At 37.4% G+C, this 13,800-nt stretch overlaps 1 protein-coding gene across 2 annotated transcripts in view; it reads left to right on the top strand.

Moving 5' to 3' along the window:
- Positions 1 to 13,639, top strand: part of kcp (kielin cysteine rich BMP regulator) — a 38,405-nt gene extending 24,766 nt beyond the window's left edge. For both annotated transcript variants that reach the window (XM_079620444.1, XM_079620443.1), the window contains exons 33-48: positions 67 to 331; positions 976 to 1,058; positions 1,174 to 1,267; positions 3,073 to 3,246; positions 3,335 to 3,417; positions 3,487 to 3,607; positions 4,659 to 4,741; positions 4,816 to 4,915; positions 4,996 to 5,084; positions 6,236 to 6,508; positions 7,266 to 7,438; positions 8,055 to 8,166; positions 9,883 to 9,984; positions 10,356 to 10,520; positions 10,760 to 11,057; positions 12,095 to 13,639. In XM_079620444.1, the coding sequence (XP_079476570.1) occupies positions 67 to 331; positions 976 to 1,058; positions 1,174 to 1,267; positions 3,073 to 3,246; positions 3,335 to 3,417; positions 3,487 to 3,607; positions 4,659 to 4,741; positions 4,816 to 4,915; positions 4,996 to 5,084; positions 6,236 to 6,508; positions 7,266 to 7,438; positions 8,055 to 8,166; positions 9,883 to 9,984; positions 10,356 to 10,520; positions 10,760 to 11,057; positions 12,095 to 12,312 (2,433 nt within the window). In that variant the 3' untranslated portion in view covers positions 12,313 to 13,639. The remainder of the gene's footprint in view (positions 1 to 66; positions 332 to 975; positions 1,059 to 1,173; positions 1,268 to 3,072; positions 3,247 to 3,334; positions 3,418 to 3,486; positions 3,608 to 4,658; positions 4,742 to 4,815; positions 4,916 to 4,995; positions 5,085 to 6,235; positions 6,509 to 7,265; positions 7,439 to 8,054; positions 8,167 to 9,882; positions 9,985 to 10,355; positions 10,521 to 10,759; positions 11,058 to 12,094) is intronic.
- The last annotated feature ends 161 nt before the right edge of the window (positions 13,640 to 13,800 follow it).

Raw genomic sequence — 13,800 nt, 5'->3', positions numbered from 1 at the left:
ATTACCATCTGATACCATCACCATACCATAGTACCAACATTTTTTAACATTGCATTTGTTCTCCAGAGCGGAGTCGTGTTGTGTGAGAAAAAGCCGTGCTCTCAGCAGTGCACGCATCCGGTGCGCAGTAGGCACTGCTGTCCGGTGTGCGACCACTGTCTGTTTGAAGGGCGGAAGTATGCAAACACACAGACGTTCGACACCCCCTCAGACCCCTGCAGGCGCTGCGTGTGTCAGAGCGGCTCTGTTACGTGCACCGTGCTCGCCTGTCCTGTGGTTTCCTGCCGGGACCCCGTCACCCCACCGGGACAGTGCTGCTCACAGTGCAGAGGTCAGTGTGTCGACATGTGAGGTCAGTAGCAAACACTGCATAGCATAATTATATTATCTAGGATACCATGTCTGGGGAAAAAAGGCTGCAACATGTAAAACAAAATGAAATACACATTGTTTTGCAGGATGATCACAAATTAATTTATTATAATTTTACGCTAGCAACAATACATTAACAAGTGCCACAATAATGCCATGTTTTGTTCATTGTCAACAATAAAATAAATATTAATATAAAATAATATAATAATAAATAAATAAAATACATATAATATACAATAAAAAATAAAAATAAAACTTCTATACCCTGCTGTCTCAGGTTAATTTATTATGATTTTACACTAGCAGCAATACATGAACAAAAAAGAGCCGTTGTAATACCATGTTTTTTTTGTACATGTACCATGGTAGGATCATGTGTTCTCTCTCGAGTACCCTACAAATGTCGTAATACATAAATATGGTATTTAAACAGTATATTGTCATGTATACTGTATATTGTATATAAAAAAATATTGAGATCAATTCAGCTCACTAGGCTCTGAAAATCGTGTTTGTCTGTTTAGTTGCGAGTCTGTGTTTTTGTGATGATTGTGTCTGTATCTGATCTGAGTTTGACCTTGGATCTCTTTGGCCTCACAGTATGTGTTGAACAAGGTCAGGAGTATGAAGAAGGACAGAGCTTGACCCTCCCCACTGAACCCTGCTTGAACTGCACCTGTGTGGTAAGACACACAATACACAAATTCAGCCGTTAGCATCTCATCCTCGACATCCTGCTGACTCAAGCATGAGATTTGACTGATAGAAAGGTTCAGTGTTTACAAATGTGTGTTTCAGGCCGGTGAGATGAGCTGTGTTGGTCCTCACTGTGCTAAACTGACCTGCATGCATCAGGTCACTGATCCCGGCACCTGCTGTCCCCGCTGCAGAGGTACAGCCAAATAATTTGTTTTTTTATGTTTGTCAAATTTCTTTGGATCAGTTTAGTTTTTCATGATCATTTACCAGCCTTTCTGTGTCCCCTAGACTTAAACAAAAACAATTAGCTTTTGCTGCTGTACCTTTAAAACTTCTGTATAAAAATGACCTCTATGCTAAACTCATGGGGCCCTATCTTGCACCCAGCGCAATTGACTTTGAACACCGACGCATGTATCATTCCTATTTTGCACCCGCGCACAGCGGACTTTTCCCTCCACAGACGCACGTCGGTAAATAAGGAAATGAACTTGCGCTCGCGGGGGCGGTTCAGCGCAAAGAGAAGGCGTGTTCCGGCGCAAAACTTCCATGGTGCTATTTTCCAGTTTTAGAAAGAATTGCGCCACTGACTAGGAAAAAAACAGTCTAAAGACAGTGGCGCGTTGCGCGTTAGTGATATGGTATTTTAAGGGCGCGTGCTTTAAGGGCGCGTGCTCTAATATAAAAAAATGCAGCAGTTTTCATTTTTGCAAATCATACATTATTACAAGGAAAAATATTAACACACAAGGGAAATCATTGTTGTGTCCGTGAAGATGTGAAAAAGATCTATCTAGATAAAAAAAATCTAGATTAGGCTACACATTTACTACCCAAATTATACGCCTGTTTAACCGAAGCTAATTTGGGTGGGTTTCTCCCATCATCCCCAATGTCACTTCTCTGTGTTTTACGGCCCTGACGAGAACGTCGGTTTCCTCGGCTGTGAACCGCTCCTGGCGTGCGCCGGCAAATCCGCCGTTAATAGCGATCCGCCACGGAACAAGCGCGCCGGCTCTTAAAGGGAATGTGAGAGGACGCTCTGATTGGTTTATTTCACGTTACGCCCAAACCACACCTATGAATAATGAAGCTACTTCAGACCAACCCCTTTTAGATTTGCGTCGGGCGCAAGAGTCATTTATCGCGCTGGGAAAATAGCAACAGCGCCGGGATCCGCCCACAAAGTTACTTGCGCTTTGCACTTTGACACTTGCGTTTCAGATCGTTAAAATAGGGCCCATGGTGTAATGTGCTTATAGTTGTGAATACAATACCGTTGATTAATGAATGACCCCTTGTATCTTTTGAATGAGTACTATATAAATTATTATTATTACTATTTATTTTATTATAAAATTACAATTTAATAAAATTAACTGTATTCACAAAAATACATTAAATTGATTAAATTTAGTTATATTATTTATACATATTTAAAAAAGTTAACACAAATCTTATAAGAAATTAAATAAGACTTAAACCGTTGGTTCACCCATTAATGAAAATTCGGTCATCATTTACTCACCCTAGTGTCGCTCCAAACCCATTAGAGTTTCGTTCATCTGTGTAATACACATGAAAATATTTTTCATTAAATCTGAGAGATTTCTGTCCCTCCATTGAAAGTCTATTCACCCAAAACTCAAAACGTTCATAAAGAGATGGTAAAATAAATCCATATTAATCGAGGGGTTTAATCCAAGTCTTCTGAAGAATCACAATCGCTTCATATGAAGAACAGATTTAATTTACGCTTCTTCTTTTGTTCTTCTTTTTCTTTTGTACATATACTGTAGACATTGATCAGTAAATATAAACAGAAGCTCAGCCGTACTTGCTTGACGAGAACAAACCTCACTTCATAAACTTTCAATGGAAGGACAGAAATATCTCAGATATCCCGAAGATGGATTTGGATCTTTTTTGGATGGACTATACCTTTAAATAACATCACATTAAAGTAAGTGCTGCTAAACCGAGCTGTCTCTCTTTCAGGCTGTTTTTATGATGGCGTCGAGCACACTGAAGGCAGTACCTGGTTTCCATCCAGTGGTCCCTGCATGTCCTGTATGTGTGTGGATGGAGTGACCACCTGCTCGAAGGTCCACTGTCTCTCCACCTGTCTAAACCAGATCAGCGTGCCAGGAGAATGTTGCCCAGTGTGTGCAGGTGCAACTACAATCCCTATAAACAGTTTTGTGCATGCATAGTGTTGTTTTGGAAGTTGATCGTTTTAAATGTGTTTTTCTTCTGTCAGACTGCGTGTTTGAAGGCCGTGTGTACGGCCCTGGAGAGAGTTTCCACCCTTCTGGTGACCACTGTCAGATCTGCACCTGTGAGGTATATCATCACAACATTTTGTGCGCATATGTTGGTTTGCTTGCTTTACGGTGTGTGTATGTGTTGTAGGTGATGCCAGACGGGGAACAGCACTTGAGCTGCTATAGGAAGCAGTGCCCGAGTCTGGTGAACTGTCCTAAACACAACATCCTATACAGCGGCTCTGACTCCTGCTGCCCTGTCTGTGCACGTTAGTATGAACACTGCTGTGAACAGATTTTCAACATCGCAGTGCTAGTTTTGTGTTTCTCGTACAACTCTATAGTCTCTTTCTTCTCACATATTAAATTAATTGGTAATGCTTTACAAAAACAAAGTAAAAAAAGCGCAAAAGCATATTTATAAATGTTGTTTGTTCATTATACATTATTACAAACTAACAATAAAATGATACATTACTTAATGTTAACAAATTGAACCTTATTGTAAAGTTTTGCCCAAATAAATCAAATCACTATCAGTGTTGTTATCATGTTAACTAAAACTATTAAAATGTGTTTTGGGGTCATTTAAATAAAGCTGAAATAAATCGTCTTGGCAACTAACTTTAAAAGTTAAAGTACTAAAATAACTGAAACTAAAACTGGAATAAAAAGCTAAATAAAAAAAATGAAAATGACAATAGCACATGAAAAAATTACTAAGAGTAACTTAAAGTTAGAACTAAAGAAAAAAAAGCTAATTAAAAATATTAATAAATATTATATTGTGTGTATTTCATGTCCATATGTCCATTTATTTATTTGTTTGTTTGTTTATTTTTTGGAATGAGAGGGATATTGTACATTTCAATATAAGAATGAAGTATTCATTAAAGCCGTGGGATAATAATCCTGTTTATTTTGCTATAATGAGCTGTAGATCCTGTTGAAAATCGATTGTATTATATGCCATATATCATTTGAGATGAGCAAAAATACATTTTAAGTGGATTTAAGTCATGTACATTTTCTAATTAAAACCAAGTTTCAGAAAGTTTTTTCTACACTGACATTTTTTAGGTCAGACATATTTTCAGTATTTTTCAGCTAAATTTTAAAGACTCAACTTCAAAAATGCAACATTTTGAACAAACTGTATTTATGCCAGACTTTAATTACATCAAAATATGGTGTTTATTCAGACTAAGACCTGTAACATTGATTAACATAACTTATATGAGACTCTTTGAAGAATTATTTTCAAATCTTTATCATATACTTGAATCAATGATTGTTTCATTCTTGTGGTTTGTGTTTTAGAGCCCCTCAGTAACTGCACAGCTACACTGATCGGTAACGAAGTGTTGGCCACTGATGATCCGTGTTTCACCTGTCAGTGCAAGGTATCTAAACGCACTGCTGTTTTGTAAAACCATGTGCATTGATATGGAATAATGACGTTTATGTGTGTGTTTAGGATTTGACATGGACGTGTATTCATCAAGGCTGCCCACCTCTCAGCTGCCCTCCGGATTATCAGCACACACCCCCTGATTCCTGCTGCCCCGTCTGTGACGGTACAGTCTCGCTATCAGAAATAATGCAACGTCGCTTCTTCCAGTGTATGTGTGCTCACTTGTATATGTGTTTGTCTCAGAGTGTGTATTAGAGGGCGACAAAACCCACGTACCAAGCGGACAGAGATGGACAGACCAGGAGAATGAGTGTATCACCTGCATCTGCAATGTGAGGGAACTAAAATGGAACTATTGCAGGAGAAACACAGACACAATTTTAAGCAAAAAAAACGTTTTACGTTATTTGTCAGATTTATCAGGAAGTTGTTATGTCAATTCAAGTTTATTTCTCTAGCACTTTTCACAATAGGCCTACAAATAGTTTCAAAGCAGCTTTTCAAATGCATGTTTTCAATGTTACAATTTAGGAAGTATTCTGTTATTAGTCTAACTCACCCGAAAGATTAAGGGTCTGGCATTGAGTAATGAAAATCACCCAACTCGAGGGGCGTTGGATTGGAAAATCTCACTGCACGCAATTGGATAACACTACGACCAATCACAATAATACACGGAGCTAACTGGTAGATTAGACTCTTGCCGTATCTGGTCGGCAAAACAGCAAAAACGTCCTTCTTGCAAAGGAACGCTTCGAGCGCCGTCTAATGTTCCTCTTTTAGATAAAAAGCCAAGTCTAACTCGTTCATTGTAGCGGCCAAAGCCGTTTCAAACAACTGGTGTTCATCCATAGCCATCTTGCAATGTTAACTAATGACTTCGCAGTTGCAGCGCTGTCGTCATCTGTTTAGCTCGCCTCTGGCCCACCTATATCCGCCTATATTAGTCAGAGATGAGCGTGTCAAAGTAATGTTCATATGGCAGTTATATACAGATATAAAATAGTTTGTAATGTGGTTAGTTAGCTTTAATGTTATCAAAACATTCTTAGAACATATTTGTGTTAGCTTGGTCTGAAGTCTTCACACTTGTCTACGGCAACTTAGATCATTGCAAAGGCTGATTCCAAACTGGAGCTGACACAATCTATAGTTACCTCAGGATGAGAATCCCAAAATAGAAACAGGGAATTAGCAAAGCTGCTGTTTATAGCATTGTACGCAAAATGTGATCATGTGATGATCGTACTATTTCATCATATAGTTGTAATTGGTTTATTAGAAGCAATACAGTATGTGAATGATTGGCTAAAGAATGCTAGGCTAAACAAACAAATCTCACATCAAGCAAACGAACCAAACTCTGATGTCCAACAGAATCGCATCTTCACCAAAAGTTCTAGAGACACATTTATTGATTGTTTAATGCAGTAGTAAGCACATTTTAAAGTAACTCGTGTGTGTGTGTGTGTGTGTGTTTTAGCAAGGGCACATCGAGTGTGATCTGCAGGAGTGTCCTCCTCTTGATTGTCTAGATGGATCAGTCAAAGTGAAGAACCCTGGGAAGTGCTGTCTAGAGTGCAAAGGCATCACAACTGTAGTGCACTCCATAGACACTGGTGCACAGTGTGTGTACGAGGGACAGCTGCACAGCCCCAATGACCACTGGGAGGTGGACGAGTGTACGACCTGCACCTGTGTGTCCGGAGACGTGCACTGCCAAACCCAGAGATGCCCAACGCTCACGTGTGCTTCGGTGAGATCACGAAATGCACCTTTGAGGTTATATTAGTGAGGACTTCACATAGTTGGAAACCTGTCGACAGGCTTTTAAATGTAGGTCCCTGTGATTCCTTAAAAAATGTTAAGGTCATGAAAAGTCTTACATATCTTAAATGGGAGAAGAAAGGTCTTAATTATAATTTCAACAGGTCTTAAATTTGGGGATGGAAAACCTGGAATTGTGATGTGGCTTATTGTGATAACTAAAGAAAAACAAATGTGCATTCAAAATGTAGACTTTAGACTTAAATAATTTAGACTGTAAAGGGGACCTATTATGCAAAATTCACCTTAATAAGGTCTTTGAACACAGATGTGTGTCCACAGGTTGTGTAAACAACCAGCCTATAATGGTAAAAATCCACCCACTCCTTTTTTAAATAATATTCATAAATCATAAACAGTCTCTCCAAACAAGCAGTTCAAGAAGTCCCGCCCATGACTGGTTACAACATGACTGGTTATAGAACCCGCCCTGAGTGAGCCGCAGCAGTCCGCCATTTCAGTTTCCTCAGATAATATTACAAATGTTATGTCCCAACGATGTTATGTTCCAACGAACATAAAAGTCTCCATAGAATTGAAATGTGCCAAAGAAGAAAAAGCCTTAAATTTGATTTTAAAAACCCTGCAGACTCGCACGTCAGTGTACTATATTAAGGACAAGGACATTTTGGGCCCCTCTCAGGTATAATCTGTCTGGATATACAGTAGCATTTGTGTGTTTGTAGGATGAAACTCCGGCCCTGGTTCCTGGAATGTGTTGTCCTCACTGCATTCCCCATCCTGCCACCTGCATTGTGTTTGGAGACCCCCACTATCGAACGTTTGATGGAAAGATGGTGAACTTCCAGGGGACGTGCACATATGTTCTGGCTCAGGACTGTGAGGGGAGAGACTTCAGGTGCTCAGAATATTCTCTCACTCACATCTACACTACTGTTCAAAATTTAAAAAAATTTTTTTTTTTTAAATGTACTTATATTCAGCAAGGATGCATTAAATTGTTTAAAAGTGACCAATGATATTTAATATGTTACAAAAGATTTTGATTGAAAGTGTTTTTTTACTTTCAATCCATCAAAGAATAATTACTAAAGCATCACAGTGTCAACAGAAATATTAAACTGCACAACTGTTTTCAACATTGATAATAATAATAAAAAAAGTTTTTCGAGCAGAAAATCTGAATCTTAGGAGGATTTCTGAAGACTGCAATGATGCTGAAAATGCAGCTTTGCCATCACAGGAATAAGTTGCATTTTAAAATATATTACAAATGAAAACAGTTATTTTGAATTGTAATAATATTTAACACTATTACTGTTTTTACTGTATTTTTTTAATTCAAATAAATGCAGCCTTAGTGAGCATAAGAGACTTTTCCAAAGTTAGGGTAGGTAAGTTTTTTTTAAACAGTTTTGATAGAGTAGTGTATACTATGCATTAGAGGGATAGTTCACACAAAAATTTCACACAAAAGTAGTCTAAACAGACGTGTGTGTATGTGTGTGTGCCAGTGTTCATGTGACTAATGAGGACCGGGGACGTAGGGGAGTGTCTTGGACTAAAGAAGTGACCGTGTTTATTGGGGATGTTGTGGTGCAGCTGTTTCAGGACTGGATTGTCAAGGTAATGTGCGTTTAGGCCTATTCACACTAAGAATGATAACTACGATAAATATATTAGCGTCCACTAACGGGCCTTTACAGTGCGCTTTTCACCACACACCATACAAATGTTATTTTTCCTATATATACTTTTTATAGTATAATACTATTTTTGTTTTTTTAGAGTAATTTTAATAGATTTTTTATATTTACATTTTCACTTATGATGGAATATTCACTATTTAAGTCATGATGTCATTGTCGCAGTTCCATCTTCTTTTTTACACATACAGGCATGATTTTAGCTGATATAATTACAGTTTTTCTCAGTCGCTTTGGTACATTTCTCGAATCAGACATTTGCAAAACAGTAAGTGGATTTCTTAAAACAATTCGTACAAATAGCAAAACACCATGGATTACCTGCAAAAGCTTCTTGCTCAAAATCCTTAGTTCATCTCTCAAAAGTAAATGTCTGTGTCAATGAACATGTCATTGCCATCAGAACGACAAGTGTACGGATAAAACAAAATTGTATAAGTCAAATCGCTTTGGCATGTTGTCAATATAACAGTGTACTCTGGAGGGATGTTCTGAAGTCAACATTGGCTAAAGTTTTGATGACAGTTACTGTATTGAAATGTACAAAGCTGCGCTTCTTCTGTATGCCATAAATCCATTTCAAAAGTACAATTTTACACACTACTGTACATGAGTTATTGATTGAAAGAGATTGGATAGGATTCACAATTACACTTTTACTAGGGGTCTGACAAAAAAAAAAAAAACATTACTATTTTATTGTGATATAGAAAAGAAAAAGAAATAGGGGCACAAAGGCGAAAATACAAGATTAGAAAGGCAAACACAGGAGAGAGCCCTTAGGCAGAACTTTGCTTTTGCATGCAGCACTGTATATATGCTCGCCAATTGAAGGTTCATGAGATGCAACTTTCAGAGAACTGGTTTCTCATCGGTTGATCTACATTCTCTTCATTAGTGAAAGCATTTTGCATTTAATGACTTATACGATGAACTAATGACTATATGTTTTGAGGGCTAAGACTATTGCACAGAGAACTGTTTAATAGATTTAAACTGTACAACATGGCATTTGCAACTGATAATGTAGGAAACCACAGACAATTGTACATAATCAATTGCATGAATGTACCAAAGCAATCGCAACTTGTTCAAAAGAATAAGAAACTGCTTTTATGATGTGCACAAGTGACACAATGATGTGGAGGTTGAACAAGTAGTTTTGAGGATTTAATTTCTGATCTGAGAAATGCACCAAAGCGACTGAGAAAAACTGGGATAAATCAGGGATTCTCAAACTTTTATGTCAGCCAAACCCGCTTTGACCTAAAATATTTATTTGAAGTATCCCCAGAGATTTTAATTTAATATTTAAATATTTTAAAAACACAATTGCATTGTTTACAGTTCTCTGATTTTGTTAAATGGTCACATGACATTCAGGTAAATGTTTTTTAGTACCGTAAGTGTTTTATTTTAATTGTTTTTATTTTTTTATTATTTATTTTTCTTTTATTTTTTTATTATGTCGTTAATTATCATGTTTTCATCAACTCATGAACCCCTGCAGTTTCTTTGTAAAACCCAAATTCACGAAAACCATGAGCCAAATGATCAATTTACCTTCAGCTTTTCTTTAGACACTTTTATCAGTGTTGAATATTGTTGCTTGTTTTTCTTTTCTTCGATACGTCAGGTTGATTATCAACTCGTCTCCCTGCCGTTTCTTAAAGAGCCGTATGTTTACCTGGAGCGCAAGACCAACACCATCCTCCTAAACACCAATGTTGGGCTGAAGGTACAGTTTCTGTATGAATTCACTCTAGGTTTAATCTTCTAAATGAAAGAAACATCATGAACAAGATCTCCTTAATATGAAGTGTTTCTTTATTGCAATGAGATGAAATATAGGGCAAACAGAGATGTTTGGAGAAGTTTCTTGCTGCTTAGATTTTTCTCCTGAGAAGAAAGACCCTGGTAATCTAGAGCTCAGATGTGCTAAAATGCTAAAGATCAAAATTGAGATTTCAATATGAATTCAAACATTTCTCATAAAATTCTTTCCAGACTTCTCTATGGAATGCCCACATTTATTTTTATTAATTTGTCATATTTTATATAATTTTTATGATAGCACTTTATTTGTTTATTTGATGATTGCGATTTAAGGTGTTATGGAATGGCCGGTCTCATGTGGAAGTTAGCGTTCCTGGTACCTACAAGAAGCACATGTGCGGTTTATGTGGCAACTTCAATAACTACCCTCAGGACGACATGAAACTTCGCAATGGACAAATCGCCAAATCTGAAGCAGCTTTCGGAAACAACTGGAAGGTTAAAACACTAAAACATCTTCATGCTGTATGTGTTGGTTTGTAGTTGACCAGCAAAAGTAGAAATGTGACAGTAGAGAATGCGGGAAGGGGATTGGGATGTGGTCATTTTCAAACCTGGTTTTCCCTTTTGAACAGCAAGGCTCAACATGTCTGAAGAACGCATGCTAGTCACACAATCTTGTATTGTAATTAGTTAATATATTTCAATATTAATGTGAAATATTGTTTTCCTTGCAGGTGGGCAGTGTACATTCAAGTGTTCAGTGTCCTGATGTGAAAAACATTGATCCATGTAAGGAGGCTGGATACTCTGCCCGTAAGACTGCAAATGCTCGCTGCACAGTGCTGAAGTCGCCCGTGTTTGAGCGGTGTCATAAGTTGGTGCCACCCGAGATGTTCTTTGCATCATGTGTGTATGATCTGTGCGCCTGCGGGTCCAATATGGAGGAGTGTTTGTGTGACGTGCTGGAGGCTTACGCGTCCGAGTGTCGTGAAGCCGGGGTTATCCTGCAGTGGAGGTCGCCGGCACTCTGCGGTGAGTGAGATATACTCGTGCGGTTAACTGTCACCCCCCTTTTTGAGCACAGACGTGAAAATGCACTATCCAAACTTAAATGGTTGTAATTCATTAATGCTGGTCTCTTTTTAACGAAGACACTCCGCAGATTATTACTGAAGAGAAAGCACTTCAGAAAAGGAAAGTGTACAAAATGTAAAGAAGTTTAAAGTCCTATAAAGTCCTTTTATAGAAGGGTAATACCTTTTAAGGAGACCGCTAAAAGGTTTTAAAGTACCGTTTCCATGGTAATGCAATGTCTGATTACATTTTTTGTTTTTGTTCTTAAGCTTTCGAATGATACCTAATTAAATTTTTTTTTAAATTGTTACTTGAAATATAATAAACTGAAATACTGAAATAAAATAAAATATTAAAAAAACTTAAACTTATTTTATTTCTGCTAGTATAAAAATACAAACTGATTTCAAATGAATGAATAAAAACTATAATCGTATCTCAATGATACGAAAATAATACTTCATAATTTGTGCCGTGCATTGGATTATGTGAATAATGGCAGTAAAATAGCATCTTGGTTACTGATGTAACACTCATTCCCTGCTGGAGGGAACAGAGACGATATGTCGACTGGCATATGGGGTCTCACTTGGGAGCCCCTATCACCTCTGAGTTTTAGAAAAACGGCCAATCGAATTTGGAGTGAGTGAGTGGATGCGTGCCGCCATCTTATATACCCGTATGTATGGGGGAGTGGCTCCGCAAGCAAATTCCACTCGCCAATTACATTGGCCGTTTTTTCTAAAACTCAGAGGTGATTGCGGCTCCCAAATGAGACCCCATTTGTCAGTCGACATAATCCTGAAGTGACTGACAGATGGGGCATCACAATTTCTCACAATTCAGAATAATGAAAATTGTATGTTAACTGGATTAAAAAGATTTGCTCGTGTCATGTAAACAACCTGTGTTGTATAAAGCGATATATAAATTCATTTGACTTGATTTGTTGTGTTTTAGTATAATGCCATGCTTTTTCTTTTCCATCCCTACAGCTGTGGGTTGCCCGCTGGACCGCGGTTATGTGTTTGATGAGTGTGGGCCGCCGTGTCCTAAGACGTGTTTAAATAAAGACGTGCCACTCGGTGTGATCGAGGCTCACTGCTTTAAACCCTGTGTGCCAGGATGCCAGTGTCCCGCTGGACTGGTTGAACACAACGCCCACTGCATCGCCCCTGAGAAATGCCCTAAAATTATTCATGGCAATCTTTGAGACCCTTAAACTGTGGAGTCAAATCGGTTTGTCTACAAGGTCTAAATATCACTGAATCTTGTTTTAATCATCCCTGAGATCTTATAATGCACATTCCTGGTCTTATTCTGTAACGGCCTATTCACACTGCACCGACCAACACCCCCCAATTCCAAACACTTCGTCGCAATGTCAAATAGGAATATCTAAGAAGTGACGTACGAATCTGAGTGTGAATTGGCCTTAAAATTAGTTCACATTATTTCATATAAAAACGTTCATAATCATTATACACATGTAAAAACTTGCTAGTTTTCAGCTGACATCACAAATCCCTCTTACTTACCAACCCTTGTCCTTCCAACATCTGCCTTCACTTTTCACAAGTCTGTCATTTCCTGATGAATAGAAAGTACCATCCTACATTTTTGTTTGTTTGTTGATTATCCTATTTCACTCCGAAATTCATCAGATAATGAAGTTGGTATAATGAGTTGCGAATGGAGTTTTGTATAATGCTTGAGCTTAATGCACATTTAAATTTTTTTTACTTTATAGTTCAAACCACATTAACAATCCTCTACTGTATACTGTATTTAGTGGTTTGTTTGTTTGTTTTTGATTGGTGCTACTGTCTGTAAGTGTTTCTAACAGTGTTAACCTGTGTTTAGTGCAGCTAAATTCCACATTATCAGTTACACATCCAGTGATAGGACAATATTTTGAGCAAACTGGACAACGTTATCTTCTTTCTTTCACCACAGATGCAAAGAGGTAAAAGCTTTTATTGAATCATCATGAGCTTTATTTTTTAGCATGGTTACTTGCCATAATATCAAGATCAAAGATTATGGACTTTTCCTCTTCAATTTGATATTTTTAAACAAATGAATCATTTGAACAATATGGGCAGACAAATCTGCATAGTTTTTGTTTTGATTTGTTGCACTGTTCCCTTTCAATCACTCACGTTCGACGTTACGCCTCCCGTTCCCTCCTTCAGGGAACGAGGGTTACATTAGTAACCGAGACGTTTTTGATGGGCCTTTTTTGCTGTTGCGCTGGTGTTGTGAAAAAATGTTCACCCTCTTTAAATACAGAGTTTTGTAAGCAATATGTTATTACACTTGAGCATTTTATTTACAACACTGACAGTGAATCTATGTAAAAATAGAAACACAAAAAGAGCAAATCTGATATAGTACCTTCACAGAATTATTTTGACTTATGTATGTTATCAGGTGCATTGACATTCATCAGTATTTGTATGTGTCATATTTAATGTATTCTCATATTTACTGTGTCGTGTTATTACACCAAATACCACCTATACCCAGTCTGTGCTTGTTTTTATTGCTCATTTAAAATTGTTTATTTTACACTACTTTATTTTTTATTTATACATAAATAGCGAGCCAATTTTGATTCATATGATTTAATTTAGATTTATGTAGAAAACAAAAGATTATATCATTTTAATAAATAAAAAAACAAATGGTATATTTGCTC

This window comes from Phoxinus phoxinus (genome assembly GCF_949152265.1).
Source record: "Phoxinus phoxinus genome assembly, chromosome: 8".
Classification (NCBI taxonomy): domain Eukaryota; kingdom Metazoa; phylum Chordata; class Actinopteri; order Cypriniformes; family Leuciscidae; genus Phoxinus; species Phoxinus phoxinus.
This window is presented reverse-complemented; position numbering and strand designations above follow the sequence as displayed.